General features: G+C 48.2%; 1 protein-coding gene across 2 annotated transcripts in view; it reads right to left on the reverse strand.

Annotated features, from left to right (window-relative positions):
• vil1 (villin 1) overlaps positions 1 to 24,868 on the reverse strand; it is a 60,210-nt gene that overhangs the window by 13,115 nt on the left and 22,227 nt on the right. For both annotated transcript variants that reach the window (XM_038790166.1, XM_038790167.1), the window contains exons 6-17: positions 24,385 to 24,495; positions 21,412 to 21,614; positions 20,558 to 20,636; positions 19,015 to 19,113; positions 16,535 to 16,688; positions 15,985 to 16,085; positions 14,089 to 14,226; positions 10,562 to 10,720; positions 5,128 to 5,307; positions 4,115 to 4,260; positions 2,805 to 2,949; positions 1,332 to 1,520 (exon numbers count right to left, since the gene is read on the reverse strand). In XM_038790166.1, coding sequence (XP_038646094.1) covers positions 1,332 to 1,520; positions 2,805 to 2,949; positions 4,115 to 4,260; positions 5,128 to 5,307; positions 10,562 to 10,720; positions 14,089 to 14,226; positions 15,985 to 16,085; positions 16,535 to 16,688; positions 19,015 to 19,113; positions 20,558 to 20,636; positions 21,412 to 21,614; positions 24,385 to 24,495 — 1,704 coding nt within the window. The remainder of the gene's footprint in view (positions 1 to 1,331; positions 1,521 to 2,804; positions 2,950 to 4,114; positions 4,261 to 5,127; positions 5,308 to 10,561; positions 10,721 to 14,088; positions 14,227 to 15,984; positions 16,086 to 16,534; positions 16,689 to 19,014; positions 19,114 to 20,557; positions 20,637 to 21,411; positions 21,615 to 24,384; positions 24,496 to 24,868) is intronic.

Genomic DNA, 24,868 nt, shown 5'->3' on the forward strand with positions numbered 1-24,868 from the left:
CACGCACACACGGGGAGAATGTACAGGCTCCTCACAGGCAGTGACCCAAGCCGGGAATCGAACCTGGGATCCTGGAGCTGCGAAGCAACTGTGCTACCTCACTCGCTGTGTAAAATAAAAACCCTGGCTTTTAATGTCCATTATGTTCAATGAAATGAAATGAAAGTCGCTTGTCACGAGTAGGCTTCAATGAAGTTACTGTGAAAAGCCCCTAGTCGTCACATTCCGGCACCTGTTCGGGGAGGCTGGTACGGGAATTGAACTGTTCTGCTGGTCTGCTTTAAAAGCCAACAATTTAGCCCCTTTTGTCACCCTCCGAAATAGAAACTGTATCCATCATGAATACCCTACTGCCTTCTCCGCTCCAAGAAGAGAGTCATGGAGATTTACAGCATGGAAACAGGCCCTTCGGTCCAACTTTCCCATGCTGCCCAGTTAAGCTCATCCCAATAATTCCAGGTTTACAACTCCCTCACCCCGGAAACCATTCCAGTAAATCCTCTCTGCACCCTCACATAGTTCCTGAAGTGTGATGCCTACAACCAGACACAGCTGAGGCCCATCAGTGATGCAGAGAAGGTTTTACGGAATCATAAGACCATAAAACATAGGAGCAGAATTAGGCCACTCGGCCCATCGAGTCTGCTCCGCCATTCAACCATGGCTGATATTTTCTCATCCCCATCCTCCTGCCTTCTCCCCATAACCCCTGATTAATCAAGAACCTATCTATCGCTGTCTTAAAGACACTCAGTGAATTGGCCTCCACAGCCTTCTGCGGCAAAGAGTTCCACAGATTCACCACCCTCTGGCTGAAGAAATTCCTCCTCATCTCTGTTCGTCCCTTTAGTCTGAGATTGTGCCCTTGGGTTCTATACCCTCAGGTTCTAGATTTTCCTACAAGTGGAAACATCCTCTCCAGGTCCACTCTATCCAATTTCAATAAATTGTAAATTTCAATAAGATCCCCCCTCATCCTTCTAAACTCCAACGGGTACAGATCCAGAGTCCTCAACCGTTCCTCATACGACAAGCTCTTCATTCCAGGGATCATTCTGGTGAATCTCCTCTGGACTCTTTCCCTTAAGGAACTGAGTGGTCTAGTCCTCGTACCCAATGAATGTGCAGGGTTACAGAGAGAATGTGGGGAGAGTTTCAGTAGGCAAATTGCTCTGATGGAGAGCTAGCACAAATACGACAGACCAAATGGCCTCCTTTTCTGCTGTAACCATTCGGCGAAATGCCTTTTTTGGTGTGGCCCATGCTCCTGGAAAGCAAAATGAAGTTAGGGTCCCGCAAGCATGGACTCCACACAATCGCCACCTGCTTACATTCCACAGATATTGGTCCCAAGCCATGAACCAGCCGGTGAAAGTTGGGGGTTCAAAGCCTTGCTTGACGGTTAGAATTGGGGTGCCAGGGTCACGCTTGCTTGGGTGGGTGTTCAGGTACTCCTGTGCGGTGACAACAGATTCCGTCTTCTCTTTTTCATTAGCTCCTTTACCGATCCACAGGAAAATCTGCCAAATGGGAAACGAGGATATTTAGCGTCAAACCCTGTGTTCACTCATGCAGACTGGGCCTACTTTCTATAAAATTAAATTAAATTAAAGTAAAATAAAATAAAAAATCTGGATCAATATGAAGGGATGTGATAGGGTAGACAGAGAGAAGGTGTAGTTTGGCAGTCCAAAATGAAGGGTAATTAACTGTAAGATAGTCACCAAGTCCAATAGAAAATTCACGGTATAGATACTCGGGGAAACTGGAATAGAAGGATAATTAATAAGGTGAGGCGAGATGAGCAAATTGGTAGGAAGCTTGTGTGGAACGTGAAGATAGACCAGTTTGAGCCGAATGTCCCGTTCCTGGCTGCAATTTTTATTTAATGACTGATACGTTGAAAGCGTGAAAGGAGGAACGATGTGCAGCATGGACCAAATAGTGTTGTAAAATGTTACATTTCTATTAGGCAAGGATTGACCATGTGTCATATTGGAAGGTGCAACGGTCATTATGGACAGGGCCTGTACTGCCAATCATGGCTAGTCTACATTTCCCTCCATAAGAACTCGGAGCAGGAGTCGGCCATCTGGCCCCTCAAGCCTGCTCCGCCATTCAATGAGATCATGGCTGATCTTTTGTGGACTCAGCTCCACTTTCCGGCCCGAACACCATAACCCTTAATCCCTTTATTCTTCAAAAAACTATATCTTTACCTTAAAAAGATTTAATGAAGGAGCCTCAACTGCTTCACTGGGCAGGGAATTCCATAGATTCATAACCCTTTGGGTGAAGTAGTTCCTCCTCAACTCAGTCCTAAATCTACTTCCCCTTATTTTGAGGCTATGCCCCCTAGTTCTGCTTTCACCCGCCAGTGGAAACAACCTGCCCGCATCTATCCTATCTATTCTCTTCATAATTTTATATGTTTCTAGAAGATCCCCCCCTCATCCTTCTAAATTCCAACGAGTACTGTCCCAGTCTACTCAACCTCTCCTCATAATCCAACCCCTTCAACTCTGGGATTAACCTAGTAAACTCTGGGATTAACCCCTCCATCCATGTCTGGATCCTTAGTATCCTTAAGCCAACCCAACAAAAAACTAATTGATCTGTAATTATTGAGAGACAATAAACAGAACACAAATTGGCCATAGGCTTCCAGCATGTACTGTTGCACACTCGTTGTGATGGCTTCTACATTGTATCCAGTAAACCCTAGGAACAGAAATCTGTCCTCATTTCAGAAATGAGTTATGAAAGAGATTTCATGCACGATTTAAATTATTTTTTCCATAAACCTGTTCCCAGGTGTCCAGAAGCATGACATCTTCATCATCGAGGTCAGCCTGGGAGAAATCCACAATCTCCGTGGCAATAAAGCGCCCAGTTTGGTTGGAGCATTCAAACAGGCGTGGCACGACAGTCTCGTGCTCCTGTTGCAGCCTGAAAAAAAAAGAAGGGGGTTACTGGTAGCAGGATATTCGGTTGATTGAACTCGCAGCGCCATCTTTACTGTCCATGTCTCCCAATTCGAAGGAGCTGGAGGCCATTCAGCCCTTCATTCATGTTCCACCGTTCACTGGGATGGGGATCACAGTTGATCTGTCCCTCAAACTTCAAAAACCCAACCTTCACTTTGTATCCCTCAAAATCTTTACCCAAGGAAAAAAAAAAACCAAACAAACACTCATTGACCCAGTCTTTTAAAAGACAATTCCAAATTTCCAACATCCCTTTTAAGCCAAAATGTCCTTCTTGATTTTATTCCTAAAATGGCCCATGTGCGGCCAGGTGTCGTGGATTCCCGGAGGAAATAGGAGTTTCTGTACCTCTATCCCCTATTGAATCCAAAACATAGGAAACACCTCAATCAGATCATCTCCCAAACCGTTTAAACTCGAGCAAAGATGATCCTGGTTTAGGGGCTGGTTTAGCACAGTGGGTGAAACAGCTGGCTTGTAATGCTGAACAAGGCCAGCAGCGCGGGTTCAATTCCCGTACCGGCCTCCCCGAACAGGCGCCGGAATGTGGCGACTAGGGGCTTTTCACAGTAACTTCATTGAAGCCTACGCGTGACAATAAGCGATTATTATTATTATTATTATTATTATTCTGCTACAACCTGTCCGAGCTCAGGTGTCCATTCTAGTTAATTCAGTGGCCATCGTCAGTGGGAAAATCATGAACGACTTTCATCAAGTCATTCCTGCACGATGGGTTCAAGGTCGGTCGGACAAACCCTTTTACTTGTACATCAGTACTTTGCGGGACATCCCAAAGCTCTTTAATGTCAACAAGGGAATTGTTTTTGAAGTGTGGCCGTTGTAGTCATGTGGTATCTTACTGCCGTTTTAAATGACCAATGGGATAATTGGCTTCAGACTCCTCCTGTTCTTCAAAAATAATGGGATCTTTCCTGTCCCCCGGAAACCTTGGTTTTAAATGTTTCAATTGAAGCGTTTTAGTGCAAACTGCAGACAGTTGCAATAATGCATCTCTTCCTCAGTACTACAGAACCGCTGAGGGAACAAGCCCAATTCATGCCGGACACACACTTGCTCAAATACCATCAGGGTGGCCTTGTCTTCAGCAGGTTGAAGGGGTGTACCTTTTACTGTCGGCGTACGGCGCTTTCCCTCCGAGAGATGCCCAGAAACTGGCGGGTTCCTGGCCCTCGTACACATTTTGCTTGTCCCGCTTGGAGATGGTGTCAGCCACACGCTTGGCTACCTCCCTCTCGTCACCACTGCAGCCCTACAACACAACACAGAGTGAAGACAAGATACGCAACTCGACCCGTCCTCCTCCCTCTTCTGACCAATATTCTTTCCTTTCACCCAAGGGAGACATCAAATCAAATCCTGGGGCATGCGAGTCACCCAACCTTAGTCTTGCCCAGAGGAAATCAATCCTGCAACACAAAATGCCACCCAAAATAAATTGCTTACTAGCCCACATCTCTTTTGACCCTGGAAGCACTGCTGCCCCACAGTTCCAGGGTCCCGGGTTCAATTCCGGCCTCGGGTGACTGTGCGGAGTCTGCATGTTCTCCCCGTGTGTGCGTGGGTTTCCTCCCGGTGCTCCGGTTTCCTCCCACAGTCCAAAGATGTGCAGGTTAGGTGGATTGGCCGCGCTAAATTCCCCTTAGTGTCCAAAAAGGTTAAGTGGGGTAAATGGGTTATTGGGATAGGGTGGAGGAATGTGCTTAAGTAGGGTGCTCTTTCCAAGGGCCGGTGCAGACTGGATGGGCCGAATGGCCTCCTTCTACACCAAGTTCTATGATTCTATGATCTGGCTCCTGGCCGTGTAGATGGGACAGGATGGGGAAAGCGCTGATTACGCAAAAAAAAATCCTCCTTTTCTTTCTCCCCCCCCCCCTCCCCCTTCAAACACAAGGCCATACACTCCTCCCATTTATAAGCCAGTGTGCCTCCATTCATGGTTGTGGCATGGAATAATCACAGCTCGTTTGAAGGGATCAGCTCTGCAGCGTCAAACAGACTGAAAAACATTTACACTCTCCACTGATGCTGCCAGCACTTTTTCTTTAATGTGGGAGGAACATGGGAATGATGATTGGATCCCACGAGTGCTGCCCCGAAGAGTCTGAAGCATCCTCACCTTCCCATACCACAGAAAGCAGCAGTCACTCGTCTTCAGCACAAAGACATCATTGGAGTTGAGGGAAGCGGAGCGTGCTGGGACTTCAAAGGTCTTGGTGGTGTAGTCATTCTTACCACGAACCTGGAAGAAACGGACAGGGGGCTCTGGTTCCACGTTGTCCGCGCTGCTTGAGGTCCCCTGAAAAGAAAAAACCCAGAAGAATTGTCAACTCTTTAGAAAAAAAACAAATGCCAACGGTCGGCCCAGCATTCCAAAAGGTAGAATTTGCTCAGGCTCATCAACTGCAACATCAGAACTGGAGTCAACCAGATTTGAAATCTAGCCTTGGGTCATATCGGGAAACAATTTGGACAAGGGTGGGAATCCATATGGGTTAAATCAGGGGTGGGCAAACTTTTCCGTGCAAGGGCCACATTCAGAAATTCACAATTTTAAAGGGCCGCATAGTATATTAATTAATAGTCCCGGTTGTAACCAATTAGCGTGCGGCATATACCTCAGCGCTTCCCCCGGCGGCATCCTGCCTTTAGCCCTCTTTTTCTCTACTTTTCAAAAACGGTGCTTCACCCGGTTATGATTCTGGGCGCCTCATATAGAACATAGAACAGTACAGCACAGAACAGGCCCTTCGGCCCTCGATGTTGTGCCGAGCAATGATCACCCTACTCAAGTCAACGTATCCACCCTATACCAGTAACCCAACATTAACCTTTAAAAACACTTTTTTAAAAAAAATTTTTATAATAAAAAAAATATTTTTTTTTTATGACTTGATCTTGGTGGGCCGCATAAAGACCTTTGGCGGGCCGCATGCGGCCCGCGGGCCGTAGTTTGCCCACCCCTGGGTTAAATGGTCACTCGAGCGGCCAGTAAGCAACGTTGATCATCAGCATACATCCTTGGGAGCTCCCTTGGGACTTCACCCGTAGGGCGCAGGTAGATAACCTGCTCAGAGGGTCCTGCTTCTTTCGGGTCATTTGTGAAATTGATCCTCAGCCAGTGAGCGTTTGCCAATATCTATTCCTCATTCCCAATTTTCCCCATGAGAAGATGGCTAAAGCCTTCTTAAATCACTGCAGGCAACGTGGGTGTAGGTACACAGGTACAACCAGTTAGGGAGGGATTTTGGCCCAGTGACAGTGAAAGAACGACGATAGAGTCTGGATGGCGAGTGACTAGGGAAGGGAGCTTTCTGGTGGTGGGCTTCCAACGTGTCTGCTGTGCTCATCCTTCTCTAGATGGTCGCAGGTTTGGAAGGTGCTGTTGAAGGAGCCTTGGTGAGTTCCTAGAGTATGGTACACTGCTCCCCCTGTCCAGGATTGCAGAGTTTAGATCTGCTCTGTTGGTTGTGGGGTCGCTCAGTTGTGTTAGCCACCTCCACTATTTAGCACACAACTAGTTCTGTGATGCAACTTCACCAGGTCACACCTCATTTAGAAGTATGGCTGCTGATGCTCCTGGCCTGTCCACGTCATGGAACCAGGGTCTATTCCTCACTTTGGCAGCAATGGCGGTGTTGTGGGCCATGACGTTACAGATTGTGGTAAGTACAATTCTGCTGCTACCCACAGTGCCTCATGGATTGCCCAGTTGAGTTTTTGGATCTGTTTGAAGCCTATCCCATTTAGTGTGATAGTGATACCACACAACACTATGGGGGGGGGGGGAAACATCTTCAAGGTGCGAGAGCTCCTCCCAGGTGCCATGAACAGGGATGCACCTGGACAAGGTCACGTGGGTTTTTCCCCCTCCTTGGTTCTCTCACCATCTGCCACAGACACAATCTAACAGCTCACTGGTCAGTGAAACAACAAAGCCACTGGACATGTTTTAGCGCAATGTCAGCAGGTCCGACAGCATGTGTGTGGAGAGAGAGCGAGCGAGAGAGCGAGCTAACCTTTCAAATCTGTGTGATAGCCTTCTTTCCATCCATTCAAAAGACATCAAATCTTCACTTTAGGCCACGAGGCCTCTTTCCAAGGTGGCAGGGGTCGGAAGTTTGCATTGCTCATTAACTCCAAAGCAGATGGTGGACCCATGGGTCCACTCCCACTTGACCAGTGAAGCAGGAAGAGGGAGGGAGGGGGAGGGTGGAGGAAATTTGGGTCACAGGAAATCAATCCCAATCAGTGGGAGCCTGGGGCCTGTGAGTCACCCAAGCTTCCTCGTCATGGCCAGTGGATCAGTCCTGCTCCTCCTGTGTACAAAATGTTACTCTAAATAAATTGCTTACTTGCAGCTCTTTAAGCCTGGATCTGGCTCCTGGCAGTGTAGATGGGAGTCGCCCAAGGAAGGAGCAGTGCTCCAAAAGCTAGCGTTTGAAACAAACTGTTGGACTTTAACCTGGTGTTGTAAGACTTCTTACTGTCCCGCGATGGGATTGGATGGGGAAAGTGCAGATTATGCAAAAATAATAATTTTCCCCCCAATAGAGGCATCCAGCATATTTGCATGTTCCATGATCCAAATATTGGGCTCCAGAGAGAGAGAGAGAGAGAGGAGAGGGGGGGGGGGGGGGGGGGGGGGGGGGGGGGGGGGGGTGGAGAGGAGAGGGGAGAGGGGGGGGGGGGGGGGGGGGGGGGAAAGAGAGAGAGGAGAGGAGAGGAGGAGAGAGAAAGAAAGAGAGAGGAGAGAGAAAGAAAGAGAGAGGAGAGAGAAAGAAAGAGAGAGGAGAGAGAAAGAAAGAGAGAGGAGAGAGAAAGAAAGAGAGAGGGAGAGAGAAAGAAAGAGAGAGGAGAGAGAAAGAAAGAGAGAGGAGAGGAGAGAGAAAGAAAGAGAGAGGGAGAGAGAGAGAAAGAGAGAGGAGAGAGAAAGAAAGAGAGAGGAGAGAGAAAGAAAGAGAGAGGAGAGAGAAAGAAAGAGAGAGGGAGAGAGAAAGAAAGAGAGGAGAGAGAAAGAAAGAGAGGAGAGAGAAAGAAAGAGAGGAGAGAGAAAGAAAGAGAGGAGAGAGAAAGAAAGAGAGGAGAGAGAAAGAAAGAGAGAGGAGAGAGAAAGAAAGAGAGAGGAGAGAGAAAGAAAGAGAGGAGAGAGAAAGAAAGAGAGGAGAGAGAAAGAAGAGAGGAGAGAAAAAGAAAGAGAGGAGAGAAAAAGAAAGAGAGGAGAGAAAAAGAAAGAGAGGAGAGAAAGAGAGAAAAAGAAAGAGAGGAGAGAAAGAGAGAGAGAGAGAAAGGAGAGGAGGAGAGAGAGGGAGAGGGCCTTTTCCTCATCACAATCAACATGGTCTTCATTCCTGCTGGATGCCAAGGTGGTTTCTTGCTTGGTCATTTTCAAATTCACAAGACTAGTTGATTTAATATTCATTCCACCCGCATCCCAGTCACTCTCCTTGCAGCCCTTGGAAGTTTCAGATTCCAGCATCTGCAGTAATTTGCTTTTATATTGAAGTTGTGTTGTTGCGGCCAATGCTTCATGCCCAACGTGGAAGGGTACGGAATTAACAGCTGAAGGGGTCCAACAATCGGGGCCCTTGACCCACATTTGACCTGATGCCATGAAACCTCCTGGGGTCTGGTGTCAACTCCCTGAGCTCTACCGCTGTGCCACCACCTCCAGCCGACCAGTGGGACAGGATGTAATCAGGAATGGAGATGTATGGGACACTCGGTGTAAGGTAGGATTCCGTGAGTATGACGATATTAGGCCATTGCTCCACAAATCTGTGGGAAATCTCTCGCTATATTCGCACAAGCCCCCAGAGGTTAGAAAGGAGGACCGGAGGGTCAAGGGGCTGGGTTCACCATCATCACTTCCAGTGCCTACGTCAATGTGGGTGGCCAGTCTGCTTTCATTCCTTATATTAGATTTCTAGCACTTCCATACACCAGCGGCTGGCTCAGCCATTTCAAAGGACAATCGGTCTGGAGTCACGTAGACGAGAGCACGTGAGATTTCCACTAACCGGGATCAATGAAGCAGGTGGGTTCTTACACAATTGGGCGGGATTCTCCCAGCCCGGAGCCGGGCCGGGAGAATCCCCGCAACCAGCGCGAATCCCACCACCCCGACGACGGGACGGGATTCTCCGCAGAGTGGAGAATCGGCGCCATTGGAGCCGGCGTGGTTGGCACGGCGCCAGTCAGGGGCCGCTCTACGCAGCACCCCCCACCGATTCTCGGCTGAGATGAGCCAATCAGCCTTCATAAAAAAAAAAACATGAGTCCCACTGCCGCCATTCACCAGCGGCACCTCGCGTGGTAGGGTCCGGGGTCGGCCTGCGTTGGGAGGGGGGGGGGGGCGCTCCGATGTGGCCTGGCCCACAGATCGGGGCCCACTGATTGGCGGGCCGGCCTCTCTGGCTGGGGTCCTCCATTCTTCCGCGCCGGCCCCTGTAGCCCTGCGCCATGTTGCATCTGGGCCGGCGCGGAGAGAAGGGAGCCATGGCACGTTGGCACCGGTGCCACTGCGCAGACCCTACGGTGCCCAGTTCATGCCGGGATCAGCAGCTGGAGCGGTGTGGGTTGCTCTAGTGCCATGCTGGCTCCCTGTAAGGGTCAGAAGCGCTGATCCCGAGGCCGCGTGGACGCCGTCGAGAAACGCGACGGTGTTCCGACGGCATCAACACTTAGCCTCAGGACCACAGAATCCCACCCAATGGCTTCGTGGTCACGATTGCCGAGGTCACTTTTAAATCTAGATTTGAATTTAAAATTCCACCAGCTGCTGTGTTTGGATTTGAATCCATGTCCCGAATAATAATAATATTTATCAGTGTCACAAGTAGGCTTACATTAACACTGAAGTTACTGTGAAAAGCCCCTAGTCGCCACATTCCGGCACCTGTTCGGGTACACAGAGGGAGAATTCAGAATGTCCAATTCATCTAACAGCACGTCTTTCGGGACTTGTGGGAGGAAACCGGAGCCCCCGGAGGAAACCCACGCAGACACGGGGAGAACGTGCAGACTCCGCACAAAGTGACCCAAGCCGGGAATCGAACCCGGGTCCCTGGCGGGGTGAAGTGACAGTGCTAACCACTGTGCTACCGTGCCGCCCTCTGGACTCCTGCTTCAGTGACATCACCACAATCCGACCACCTCCTCCTATTCAACATTCTCACCACTTCCCGAGTGAAGAAATTTCTCCTGAATTCCCAATCTTTGGCCCCTTCTGTTCTCACCCACAAGTGGAAACATCATTAGTGTCATAATCTTAAATATCCTGATCAGGTCACCCCATAGCCCTCTTGTCTAGGAGAGAAGGAAACTCCAATCTGTTCCGTCTGCAATGTGTATAAGCCTTCAGTCCTGCCCTTCGCTCTAAATATAGAGCAGAACAATGCAGAGCAGAACAATAATCAATAATCCAAATGTGACCCAACCCAATTGTGGTATTTGGGAAACCGGCAGCCAATGTAGGACAGGAAGCTCAGGGGTGGGACGGACATACACACAAACGCACATTTCCTGCCCTTCTCCCAATATATCCCAGTTACCTCAAAAACTACAAGTTTGCCGTTGAAAATGGCCAGCATGTGTTGCGGCTCTTTCCCCATGGTGACTCGGACCTGAACAGGCTCCCCATTGTACTGCTGGTCCAGGCTGACTGCCTGGTAGGCCGAGGCAGTGATGTCACCCTGACTGGCACGGTTACCCTGAAACAAAGAAGAGGAGGGGGGGAAAAAAAATCAGATAAAAATGCTTTTCAAATGAAGAGTAAAGCTCCGCACACCCTCTAAAGAAAATATTAGAGTGATAGGAACATGCGAGGTAGAAGCACGAGTAGGCCTTCAGCCTGCCCTGTTATTCGGCAAGACCATGGTGGGCCTTCAACATCCAAATCGCATCAGGAGCAGCAGCTTTTTGAAAAGGAAAAATCATTGGGACGTGGGCGTCGCTGGGCTGGGCCAGCGTTCGAGGCCCATCCCTAGTTGCCCTTGAACCGAGTGGCTTGCTAGACCATGTCACAGGGGCAGATAACTGCATCGCTGAGGGGGTCTGGAGTCACATGTAGGCCAGACCAGGTAAGCACGGCAGATTTCCTTCCCTGAAGGACATTAGTGAACCAGATGGTTTATTACAACAATTCATTATCATTAAATCCAGATTTTATTGAGTTCACACTTCATCTTCCATGGTGGGATTCGAACTCAGGATCCCAGAGCATTACTCTGTACAGAGTCAATAGACCCAGAGTACAGAGTCTATTGACTATTACTAGTCTATTGACAATGCCACTACACCACCGCCTCCCCTGGCGGGAGAGAGTGTTGCTGCTCAGGCAGCCACATCTCCATTGATATGGATTCAGACAGCTGGAGGAAGAGGAGGGGGGGGGGGGCTCAGGCTGCTGAGGTGACCAGAGTCGGAGAAGTGTTGGGATGGCGGTGGAACAGGCTCGATGAAGCTGCAACAGCTAGCCGGGCGCACGTCAGTTAATGTCCAGCTCACGGCAGAAGCCATCCATGGCCCGAACACACAGTGGTACATGGCCCTGGTGGCACCTGCGGAGAAGGAGGTACCAGTGGAGGGCACACAAATCCTTCCTTTCTCCATTGGGAACCTAGCGTAGAGGGTGCTGAATGCAGCAGTGCCAAACAAGCACGATAAAGGTGGTTCACGGACTCCCAGGCCGCATGCCTTTGCTGCGGCCAAGGAGAGTGGGTGTTCCACGTTTATGTGGATTGCCCGAGATTGCAGCCCCTTTATTTAGCAATTTGAAGAGGCTGCTCCTCACCTGGCTCGGTCACCTGGTGCGGAGGGCGGATGACGACATGGACCTGCTCCTGGGCCGAGACAAGGTGGGCCAGAACAAGGTAATCATTAAGATGTCCACACATGGACGATTGAATCGGTGTCCGAGTTGACTCGACCCCTCTGAATATTCGCATTCAATAAAACTCTCCCAACCAATCTGTAAATCAGTATTCTTTATATATGAACTATTGTATTAAACTCATTCCAATGTATTCATAGTTTTATATACAATGCATCTTGGAGAGGGAGCATGTGGTGTCCACTGGACAGTGACCCATAGCTGGGATCGAACCCAGGTCCTCAGTGCTGTGAGGCAGCTGTGCTAACCACTGCGCTATTGTGCCACCTTCCTAAACAAACAAAATTAAAAGAACAAATAAGAACTAGGAGCAGGAGTCGGCCATCTGGCCTCTCGAGCCTGCTCCGCCATTCAATGAGATCATGGCTGATCTTCTGTGGGCTCAGCTCCACTTTCCCGCCCGAACACCATAACCCTTAATCCCTTTATTCTTCAAAAAACTATCTATCTTTACCTTAAAAACATGTAATGAAGGAGCCTCAACTGCTTCACTGGGCAAGGAATTCCATAGATTCACAACCCTTTGGGTGAAGAAGTTCCTCCTGTTCCCAGTCCTAAATCTACTTCCCCTTATTTTGAGGCTATGCCCCCTAGTTCTGCTTTCACCCGCCAGTGGAAACAACCTGCCCGCATCTATCCTATCTATTCCCTTCATAATTTTATATATTTGTATAAGATCCCCCCTCATCCTTCTAAATTCCAACGAGTACAGTCCCAGTCTACTCAACCTCGCCTTGTAATCCAACCCCTTCAACTCTGGGATTAACCTAGTGAATCTCCTCTGCACACCCTCCAGCGCCAGTACGTCCTTTCTCAGGTAAGATGACCAAAACTGAACACAATACTCCAGGTGTGGCCTCACTAACACCGTATAGAATTGCAGCATAACCTCCCTAGTCTTAAACTCCATCCCTCTAGCAATGAAGGATAAAACTCCATTTTCCTTCTTAATCACCTGTTGCACCTATAAACCAACCTTTTGCGACTCATGCACTAGCACACCCAGGTCTCTCTGCACAGCAGCATGTTTTAATATTTTATCATTTAAATAATAATCCCTTTTGCTATCATTCCTATCAAAATGGATAACATCACATTTGTCAACATTGTATTCCATCTACCAGACCCTAGCCCATTCACTTAACCTATCTAAATCCCTCTGCAGACTTCCAGTGTCTTCTGCACTTTTCGCTTTACCACTCATCTTAGTGTCATCTGCAAACTTGGACACATTGCCCTTGGTCCCCAACTCCCAATCATCGATGTAAATTGTGAACAATTGTGGGCCCAACACGGATCCCTGAGGGACACCACTAGCTACTGATTGCCAACCAGAGAAACACCCATTAATCCCCACTCTGCTTTCTATTAATTAACCAATCCTCTATCCATGCTACTACTTTACCCTTAATGCCATGCATCTTTATCTTATGCAGCAACCTTTTGTGTGGCACCTTGTCAAAAGGTGCAACCCAAAAAAGGTTGTCCTCAACCATAAAGTCTTCACGGTCGAGTCTCAATGCACCCTCACGTTGGAGTTGCCAACCCATGGAGGTTTTGCCGCAACTAGTTTAGTGGTCGTTTTTCAGTATCTCCATTTCTAAAAAAAAAAGGTTCTAAAAATGTTCAAAGCAAATATTTTAAAAGTGCACCCAATTCTTTTAACTCAATCCCCATAGCAACATCCCCCACTTCGTAGAGTCTCCAGGTCAATCCTGCAGAGTTGGCAACCGTTATCCTAATCCTGTCTCTATTACCAAGAGCAATTTGCTCTTATGATTGGGACGATCAAGTTAAATTTGCATGCTCCCAGTGTGTATCTTTGTGGGAGTTTGATGCGTCTCTCCTCCTGAATATTCACATTTAATAAAACTCCCCCAACCAATCTGCGACTCAGTATTCTTTACACATGAACTATTGTATTAAACTCATTCCAATGTATTCATTGTTTTATATACGATGCATCTGAACCCCTTGTTTAGATTCCCCTTGTTTAGATTCCAGTCTGTTACTCACTCCCGGGTATGTGTTACACTATACATAACCTCCACTGTACTCCTCAACTAATCCATCCCATGGCTTGTCTAATAAAGTCGCCATAATCCCAGATGATCGTAAACCCTGGTTACTTGCTCCCGGGTTAATTTGGTGTTCTTAAAAAAAAAAAAAGAGTGCAGTCACACCTACCTGCCAGATGTAGAGGATGTGGTGAAGTTTGTTGCTGACAGTGTAGGTGTACAGAACCAGGTAGCAGTTTCCACTGTAGAAATGTCCATGCCATCGCTTCTCCACAGGCGCCAACTCCAGGTCATGAATCACCCACTCCTGGAAACAGATCAGATTGGTTATAGTGAAGAAAGATGCTGTCACAGAGATTGCAGATTTAATTGTCATCACTGGAAGGTGATCACGCCAAAATTGTGTGTGTGTGTGTGTGTGGGGGGGGGGGGGGGGAGGAGGAAAGAGAGAAACAGGAGAGGGGAGAGGACATGGATAATGAGACTACAACTGGTCTCAAAAAATGGTAAATTTTCATGTTATCCACCGGTTTCTGTTGGAAGAGTCAGTGATGTTGGAGGGAGGAGAAAGAGACAGGACAACGAGTAAGAGGGAAAGTTGACCAGTGTTAAGAGGGAAGGATGTCCCAAGTCACTCCACCACCCCCCCCCCCTTTCCACATACCCAAAACTGACCCTATTTAGTATGTTTAACAGTTGAAATGAAAAATGAAATGAAAATTGCTTATTGTCGAGAGTAGGCTTCAATGAAGTTACTGTGAAAAGCCCCTAGTCGCCACATTCTGGCGCCTGTTCAGGGAGGCTGGTAGGGGAATTGAACCGTGCTGCTGGCCTGCCTTGGTCTGCTTTCAAAGCCAGCGATTTAGCCCAGTGTGCTAAACCAGTTACACTAATTATTGAACATGCAGTGCTCGTTTGTAACGCTGGACTGGCCAAGAGGTGAGCAAGCTCTGGACTGTTTAGCACACTGGGCTAAATCGCTGGCTTTTAAAGCAGACCAACGCAGGCTAGCAGCACGGTTCAATTCCCGTACCAGCCTTCCCGAACAGGCGCCGGAATGTGGCGACTAGGGGCTTTTCACAGTAACTTTATTTGAAGCCTACTTGTGACAATAAGCGGTTTTCATTTCATTTCAAGCTCAAAAGTGCTAAAAAAAAAAAAAATGAGGACTACCAAAAAGTGGCAGACCCAGAAGTTGTGGAATAGGTCGAAAAGCCCTACCTCAGTACCACCAGAAAACTCTCCATTGCAAGGTCGAGAAGGCAGGGCCATCATGAATAACCTCAGACCGGTACGGGATTTGAACCCACGCTACTGGCCTTGCTCTGCATCACAAAACTAACTGAACAGGCCCTCAAATCAGGGTAGGGAACCCCTGGTTTCCCATGTAGCAGGCGGGGATACTAACCAGTATACTGACATGGAATACTCACGAGTAAGTCGTTAAATGATGCAGAATTTAAATAAACTCAACCTAACAGATGATCAAATGCATTTTAATAAAGATGCAAGAACAGTTTAATTTGACACGCGAGACCTGAATTTTTCAACATATTGTAATGAAATCCTTTAACCTTTTACTGATTGTGTGATCACTTGGTTTTATTTCTTTTAGTCATCACAATTCAACACTTGGCTGCCGTGAATTTTCAATGAAGAGCTCTCAAGTCTGAACTGCCAATCTAGATCTTCAGCATGGAGGTCTGTAGCTCCCACAACTTGCATTTATATAGCACCCTTAACGTTATAAAATCATCCTAAAGGGTGCTCAGCAGGGATGGTAATCAAACCATTTGGGGAACCAAACATTGGTCAAAGGCGATTGGCTTTCAGGAGCACCTTAAAAAAGGAGAGGCGAGAGGTTAGGGTGGGAATTTCAGAGAGCAGGAGCCTAGATAGACAGCTGGTGCTAAGACTGGAATGAAGGTGTGTAGAGTTGTAAAGGACAGAAGACCAGAATTGATGGGGAGCAAGAGATCGAAATGTTGTTGGGTTGGGCTGGAGGGCTTCACGGAGATGGGGGGAGGCCAGGGAAGGAGATCATGGGGGAAATATGCAATGGTACCTCTACTTCACCAGAACCGTCATCCACCATCCTCTCCCGGGCTGCCAGCTCAGGCTGGGCGTGCATGTTCACGGCATCAAACTTCACCTGTTCGACTTTGGCTGGGTAACAATGTGCAGAGGAGAAATGCAGAATGGTTACAGCACAAAAGGTACCGTCTCGCTCACCTGCAGCCTTGCAAAGTTTAGCTATTCAGAATCATTAAACCCTTTTTAAAAAGTCACAATTGAATCTGCCTTCCCTCTTCCCCCAGGTATCATCTTTAACTCTTCCCCAGTTTCCTGAAAGTAACATCCGCTGGTCCTCAACCGTTCCGTCAATGGGAATGCAGATTCCCACCCATCTATCCTGTCCAGACCCCTCGGGGTTTTGAACTCTTTACCAAATTTCCTCTACATTCTCTCTATTTCTCAGCTTCTCCATTTTCCCCACGTCACAGAAATTCCTCCTCCCTTGCATTATTATTCTCTTCAATCAAACCATCCCCTATGCGTTCCTCCACCCCCCCCCCCCCCCCAAGTCTTCCCCACCCTGGTGCAAGTTAACGTACCAATTTTGCCGATGTTGTGAGTTGCGCCCATGCCAACCGTCTGATGCTTCACTGTCCACTTCTGAAAAAGTTGCTTAAATAGAGCCGACTCGGCACCTTCATTCTCTGACTCAATGTTCACAGTGTCAGAGTAACCTTTAGCTTCCATGAAGCCCTGAGAACAATATTGTGGAATGAGTAAAAACCAGCCTGTCCGTCCCCAAAATACAGTATAACTTGCATTTATAAAAAGCACCCTTCATGACTGCAACACATCCCAAAGCACTTTACAGCCAATGAGTATTGTAGGCACAGAACAAGTGCCCATAAAACAGCATCATCTCGACTGGATTACTGGTTTCAGGGGGCGGTTGGCTGGAGACAACAGGGAGAACTCCCCAGCTCTTCTACAAAAAGTGCCACGGGTACACATCCTCATCTCATCCAAGAGTTGGCGCCTTCAATAATGTGGCACTCCCTCAGTATGGTAGTGGAGTGGGGATTTGAATCCAGAACCTGGTGAGTCAGAGGCAAGAGACTTCTACCAACTGACCCACAGTTGTCTTCACTCTTTCTCTTTTCTACCCAGGAGGAGCTCCTAATTACAAGGCCCTAATTTTAATCCATACCAATCCCCTGCTTCTGACAAAAGCTAACATTTTATTTACCGATTAAGAGTTCCCTGAAGAATAGTCACTTGCATGCGCTCTACCGCCTTTATAACTGGACACAAACTGACTTGTTGCTTTTCAGATCGATCTTAAGTGATGGGCAACCTGGGCTGGTGGGTGGGCATCTGTCTTAGTGGGTCGTAAATCAGGCAAGTTCGCTGACCAGGGTCAGAGGTTAGATTCCCGGCTTGGGTCACCTGTCTGTGCGGAGTCTGCACGTTCTTGCCATGTCTGCGTGGGCTTCCTCCCACTAGTCCCGAAAGACATGATTGAGCTCGTTAGGTGGATTAGCCATGCTAAATTGCCCATGGTGTCCAAAAAGGTTATCATGTTGCTTGGATAGGGTGGAGGTGTGGGCTCTTTCCAAAGAGGGTGCTCTTTCCAAGGGCCGGTGCAGACTCAATGGGCCGAAAGGTCTCCTTCTGCACTGTAGATGTTATGATCCTATGACCCAGTTGAGATTAAATACACGTTGAAGAATATTTCTAACGAGTTATGTAAAATGCTTAAATCGTTAATATACCAGTAGAACCATCATCATCACGGCTCTCACAGTCAATATTGTGAGCAATCAGCACGCACCTCACTTCACGTGTGAATCACCTCAGTCATGCCGCTAGGAGATAAAAACTACTCGGACATAACTGTCTCATAGGCTGCATGGAGAACACAGTTGTCTGCATGTGGCCCCTGGACTGGAGGCTGCTCACTGCAGATTTAAACAGTTCAGTGATCTCTGGGTTTTGGATGTGGCTGGAAATGGAACATTGCGATGAACAAAGGATCAGGTTTGTGGGAAAGGCTGGATGGACAAGCGGATCTTTTCCTGACCGTCATTTTGTATATTTACTTCCGAAAGGCAACTATTACTAAGTCTGAAGGGGAAGTAAAACAAATCAGGGGCTTCAGAATAAAGATGTTTATTATTGTCACAAGTAGGCTTACACTGCAAAGAAGTTACTGTGAAAAGCCCCTAGTCGCCACATTCCGGTGCCTGTTCTGGTACACCGGGGGGGGGGGGGGGGGGGGGGGGGGGGGCAGAATTCAGAACGTCCAAATTACCTAACAGCATGTCTTTCGGGACTTGAGAGGGGAAACCGGAGCACCCGGAGGAAACCCACGCAGACACGGGGAGAACGTGCAGACTCCGCACAGGCAGTGACTGTGGTGATCTAGCCACTGTATATATGTGTGTTTGCAGTAGGGGGATGTATGGCCGTACCTGTATTACACGTTTCTCCGGTAAGCCCCTGCCGGCTAGCTCCGCCCACAGGGAGCTGTATAAATATTCGTAAGTTTCACTGAGATGCCATTCTACAGCTGCTGCCGGAGGAATAGCATCTCACTGTAATAAAGCCTCTCTTGTACTTCACTCGAGTCTTTGTGGACAATTGTTAGTGCCACAGTGACCCAAGCCAGGGCAGCACAGTAGCTCAAGTGGTTAGCACTGTTGCTTCACAGCGCCAGGCTCCCGGGTTCGATTAATCACAGGAGGGATTGCGGTGACTCACCATTTTCCTTGGGAAGGTGAGGGATGGCCAATAAAACTCACCCCTGGCAACAACATGCTGAAAGTGATCCAAATCTCACTTAACCACCTGTCAGAAAACCAATTTATGTCGACGTAAAGTAGTTTTAGTTTCATCATTTAAATTAATTCTGAACCCATTTTAAAATCGCTCATCTCTTTCAAGCAGTCTTTCGTTGGCTCATTATTACAGCTCAGTCTACACTTTGGAAAGAGAACATTAGAAAGTGAGAAGTTAAAGTCGGAGTTCCCAGTTTAAGTGCCTCATGTTGGTGGGAAGGTGCGAGAGTTGCCACACTCACCATCGCTCTGGTTAGAGATGACTGACGCTCCTGTTGGGAAGATCTCTTTCCCTTCCACGCAAAGATTTTAATTCCACCTTGGTCTACAATGTAGCAATCCTAAAAAAGAAAAAAAAATTAAAACAGGCTTAAAATTTAATTGCTCGGGGTTGTATAGGAGGAATAAAAACTTTTATTCAGTATTTCAACCTCCCAAAGTGCTTCACAGCCAAACCTTCAAAAACGGGCAAGTACACACAACAATCTCTTCCAATTAGCGGTGTTCACAATGCATTTCAGCCACGTGGGCAGAGGAATAAATATTGGCCAAGGTACTGGATTGAATTCCCCTGCTCCCTTTCAAAGCAGAGGGCTTGGATCCTTCCTGTTTATCCAAGAGGAGCAGCTGGGACTGCGATTTAACACCTTGTCCGAGACACTGGGTGTGGGTCATGTCAGATTTAGATAATTAATTTGACTAGAGTCAATGTCATTTCAACAACAGTCTACAGAATCTAGAGACCACTTCTCAGCAGTTACAGAGAAAAGGGTGGGTAGCTCGCAAACGTTGGTGTTGCACTCACACAGAAGAATTCCAGAAACATCTGCTAGACAAGCCCTAAACATATAGCAAAGAACCAATCAAGGATGAATGAGAGAGTGATCTTCGCAGGTCCGAAGTACAATCTCAATTGTTGTTGCCCCTCAGTAGCAGGGACCCGGGTTCATCAAATGTTCATCAACGTAAGCGTTTCCAAGGCGGCCTTCAGGACGCGCGACATCGCAGAATCGCCGAGCAGAAACTTATAGCCAAGTTCCGCATGCACGAGTACGGCCTCAACCGGGACCTGGGATTCATGTCGCATTACATTCACCCCCCCACCATCTGGCCTGGACTTGCAAAATCCTACCAACTGTCCAGGCTTGAGACAATTCACACCTCTTTAACCTACCCCTATCTCTGGATCTCTAAAGACTTAATTACCTGCAAATGCTTGCACTGCCTGTGGAAGTAATTGTCGAAAACATTAGGGACCTTCAAGCGGCTATTGGATAGGTACATGGATTATGGTAGGATAATGGAGTGTAGATTAATTTGTTCCACATTAGCATTGTGAATAGCACAATTGTTTCACAGCTCCAGGGTCCCAGGTTCGATTTCGGCTTGGGTCACTGTCTGTGTGGAGTCTGCACGTTCTCCCCGTGTGTGTGTGCGCGTTTCCTCCGGGTGCTCCGGTATTTCCTCCCACAGTCCAAAGATGTGCAGGTTGGGTGGATTGGCCATGATAAATTGCCCTTAGTGTCCAAAATTCTATGATAATGTCTGATTAATCGAGGACAAAAGTTCGGCACAGCATCATGGGCCGAAGGGACTGTTCTGTGCTGTATTGTTCTAAAAAAATAAAAAATAAATTGGTTCTACGGCATGATGCGTGGCACAGTGGCAGTGGTTAGCACTGCTGCATCACAGCACCACGGTGCAGAACAATACTTTTCTTCCTGTTTCTCCTCATTTACCCTCATCAGAATCCCACTCCTGAAAAGCAATTGAGTCATCACTTACATCACTGCTCAGCAGGTCTTGAGTCAGGGGTCGAATAGCCATTTCCTGCACCACCAGGCTTCCCTCAGAATCAGTCACACTGGAGAGGAAAGAAAGACATTTGAGTGGCCATGCGGAACACTAGGCTCATCCCCAAGGCTGCCGTGTGTCTCAGCCTCTTGTCACAATCAGTGAGAACAGCCATTCCACTCAAAATGCCCAATAATTCTAAACCTGCCAATTGGGCCATGTCCAAAATCCTGTCCCTCCAAACAGGATTTATTTTCATTAGCAAAATTCAGACCAGCTCTATGTCAACTCTTGCGCCCCCCCCCCCCCACCTCCCAATTCTCAACTAGAACCCCCCCTGCCCCATTCCCCCTCCCCCAAAGAATTCCCCCCCCCCCCCCCCAACATATCCCTGCACCCCAATTTCCAATCCCCCCTTGGGTGGCACAGTGGTTAGCACTGCTGCCTCACAGCACCAGGGACCTGGGTTCAATTCCTGCCTCGGGTGACTGTGGGGTTTTCACTCTCTCCCAGTGTCTGCGTGGGTTTCCTCCCACAGTCCAAACATGGGCAGGACAGGTGGATTGGCCATGATGAAAATTGCCCTTTAAGTGTCCAAAAGGTTAGGTGGGGTTACAGGGATAGGGCGCCCTTTCAAAGGGTTGGAGGAGACTCGATGGGCCAAATGGCTTTCTTCTGCACTGTAAGGATTCTACCCCCTTCTCTCCAATCCCACCCCATTCTCTCTCCCTCTCTCCCCCCCCCCCCCCCCAAGAATCATTCCATTCTCCCTTCCCCAGTAACCCCCTGCACCATTATACCCCCCCCCCCCCCAAACCTATAGCAATGAACCTCTCCTCTCTCACCGATAAAGTTTCACCGCCGTCCTCTGATGCTGATCCACCACTTCGTCTGGAATCGGTGGTTTAATTTCCCTCCGTTCACCGAGTAGATGTTTCATCAGCTTCACCAGGTGCGGTGAGGCAGCTTCATCATTCCCATCAATCACTACAACCTGGCCACGCCCCCCACGCTCCCGGTCCCGAATATCCTTAGCCAGCTGCATTGCCTGCAATCAAAACATGTGCATTAAAGGAATGTAATTCAACTGAACAATAGAGATTGCAACTCCAAGTACCCATAGCCCAAACAGTACACCTTCATAGCATCTCCAAGACAATTCCCAGGAGCTTCCCCAAGACAATTCCCAGGAGCTGCGAGGAACAATATCCCAAGGATTAGCAAAAAGAGGTATCTGCTTGAAGAGAGGGAGGGAGGGAGGTCTTGCAGTGATGTGTGTAGCATCCCTACCTCTGAGCCAGCAGCCTTGGGTTCGAATCCCACCCGAGGATGAACAAGCAAGATGCGTTAGTAATGCAGCCAAACAGGTAGAGTATCAACCTGCAAAATGCCTCCAACACACATCAATGACAGGCAGCAAGAGTGGGCGAGATCCCCGGTCAGCCACGTTAAATGACAACGTTGCCAGAGTGAGTGAAGTGTCCTTATCCGAGGAAGGATGTTCTTGCTACGGAGGGAGTGCAGCAAAGGTGTACCAGGCAGATGAAAGCGAGATATCTTGGTGCGCAAGTGTACAGGTCCCTAAAGGTAGTAGTACGGGTAGAGAAGGTTGTAAAGAAGGCAAATGGAGCGATCTCCTTCATTGGCAGAGGTATAGAATACAACAGCAAGGATATACTGTTGGAATTGTATAAAACACTGGTGAGGCCACAACTAGAATATTGTGCCCTGTTCACATTACAGGAATGATGCAACTGCTCTGGAGATAGAGAGAGAGAGAGAGAGATAGAGAGAGATAGAGAGAGATAGAGAGAGATAGAGAGAGAGAGAGACAGAGACAGAGAGAGTGAGATAGATAGAGAGACACAGCGAGTGAGATAGATAGAGAGACACAGCGAGTGAGATAGATAGAGAGACACAGCGAGTGAGATAGATAGAGAGACAGAGCGAGTGAGATAGATAGAGAGAGAGAGAGAGAGAGAGATAGAGAGATAGAGAGATAGATAGAGAGACAGAGAGACAGAGAGACAGAGACAGAGAGACAGAGAGACAGAGAGACAGAGAGACAGAGAGACAGAGACAGAGACAGAGAGACAGAGACAGAGACAGAGAGACAGAGACAGAGAGACAGAGAGACAGAGACAGAGAGAGACACAGAGACAGAGAGAGAGAGAGACAGAGAGAGAGAGAGACAGAGAGAGAGAGAGAGACAGAGAGAGAGAGAGACAGAGAGAGAGAGAGAGACAGAGAGAGAGAGAAACAGAGAGAGAGAGAGAGACAGAGAGAGAGGAGAGAGAGAGACAGAGAGAGAGAGAGAGAGACAGAGAGAGAGAGAGAGAGAGACAGAGAGAGAGAGAGAGAGAGACAGAGAGAGAGAGAGAGACAGAGAGGAGAGAGAGAGAGACAGAGAGAGAGAGAGAGAGGAGAGAGAGAGAGACAGAGAGAGAGACAGAGAGAGAGACAGAGAGAGAGACAGAGAGAGAGACAGAGAGAGAGACAGAGAGAGAGACAGAGAGAGAGACAGAGAGAGAGACAGAGAGAGAGACAGAGAGAGAGACAGAGAGAGAGACAGAGAGAGAGACAGAGAGAGAGACAGAGAGAGAGACAGAGAGAGAGACAGAGAGAGAGACACAGAGAGAAGAGAAGATTTACTGGAATGTTGCCAGGGCTGGAGAATTGTAAGTTTGAGGAGGTTTGGGTTGTTTTTCTTGGGAACAGAGATGGACGACACGATTGAATTAAACAAAAAATCGTGAGGGAGAGATGGAGCAGACAGGAGGAACCAGTTTCCCTTGGCAGAGTTCAAAAACCAGGGGCCATAGATTCAAAGAAGTTGGCAGAAGGATTAGAGGGGACATGGAAGACAAATAATTTTACGCCGAGGGAGGTGGGTGCGTGGAATTAGCTGCGGAGTTGAGGCAAGCGACCCTACCTGGATCTGCAGCTCTTTGCTGTAAACTGCAGGACTATGGGCCGTGTGCAGGGAGATGGGATTAGAATGGATACCGGGATGTTTTTGCATTGACATGGACAAGATGGGCCCCTTCGGTGCTGGATCATTTCTATGGTTCGGAATCCACTCGGTCACATCAAACCCGAACAAACTGCAATGGTTCAGTAGTGGCCAACATCAACTCTCCAGAAATTGGCAATAATGACCAGCCTTGTTCGTGACAAGTTTTAAAATATTTTGTCAAAATTACTTAACCAGGCGGTACAGCTAGAATCAGACTGTTGTCAGTAGGCAAGGGGGTCAATAGCGAGAACACAACAGGCCAATATCTGACGGCCAGTGTGCAGTGACCGTACCCATCATCCTCCCACACGTCCGTCACCAATTGCCTTCCCACTGCTTCAGCTGGAGCAGTCAACATAAACCTCGAGTAATGTCGGCTGGTTTAGCTCAGTTGGCTCGACAGCTGGTTTGTGATGCGGGGCAAAGCCAACAGCATGGGTTCAATTCCCGTACCGGCTGAGGTTATTCAGGACGGTCCTGTCTTTTCAACTGCGCCCCTCGCCTGAGGTGTGGTGACCTTCAGGTTAAACCACCACCAGTCAGCTCGCCCCCCTCAAAAAAGGGGAAAAGCAGTCATCTGGCACTACATTTGTTAAAATGAGTACCCAATTCAGGGGAAATTTAGCGTGGCCAATCCACCAACATCTTTGGGTTGTGGGGCTGAAACCCATGCAGGCACGGGGAGAACGTGCTAACTCCACACGGGCAGTGACCTAGAGCCGGGTTCGAACCTGGGACCTTGGGCGCCGTGAGGCAGCAATGCTAACCACCGCGTCGCCCTATCTGGGACTACTTTACTGACCTTGAGTCGCTCCATACGGTGGCTCAGTGGGCCATTCCACTGCACAATGAGCTTTCCTAGGTCCAGCAGGAAGGCATCGCCAGTGTTGAAACTCTTCCAATTCATCTCGACCTGAAAAGATTCACAAAACCCGATCACACATTCACCCTAAAGTAACCTTTATGGGCACGCCCAACATGGTTTCTTTAATTTCCTCGCACAGATGCTGAGGAAAACTGCCCTGGTTGCTGACTTCACCACAGTAATAGGAAAGTTGTGCCACGGTAATGGCGAGACAAGGATACAGTCGTAATGCCACTGAGCTAGTAATCCAGGAGGCCCAGGCTAAAGCTCTGCAGGCGTGGGTTCAAATCTCACCACGGCCAAGTTATTCTCAGCAACAATGACCATGAAACGATCGATTTAGGGAAGGAAAGCTGCTGTTCTTACCTGGTCTGGCCTACGTATGACTTGCCCTCCGAATTATCCTCAAGCCACTCAGCTC

The sequence above is a fragment of the Scyliorhinus canicula genome, chromosome 2 (genome assembly GCF_902713615.1).
Source record: "Scyliorhinus canicula chromosome 2, sScyCan1.1, whole genome shotgun sequence".
In the NCBI taxonomy this organism is placed as follows: Eukaryota; Metazoa; Chordata; class Chondrichthyes; order Carcharhiniformes; family Scyliorhinidae; genus Scyliorhinus; species Scyliorhinus canicula.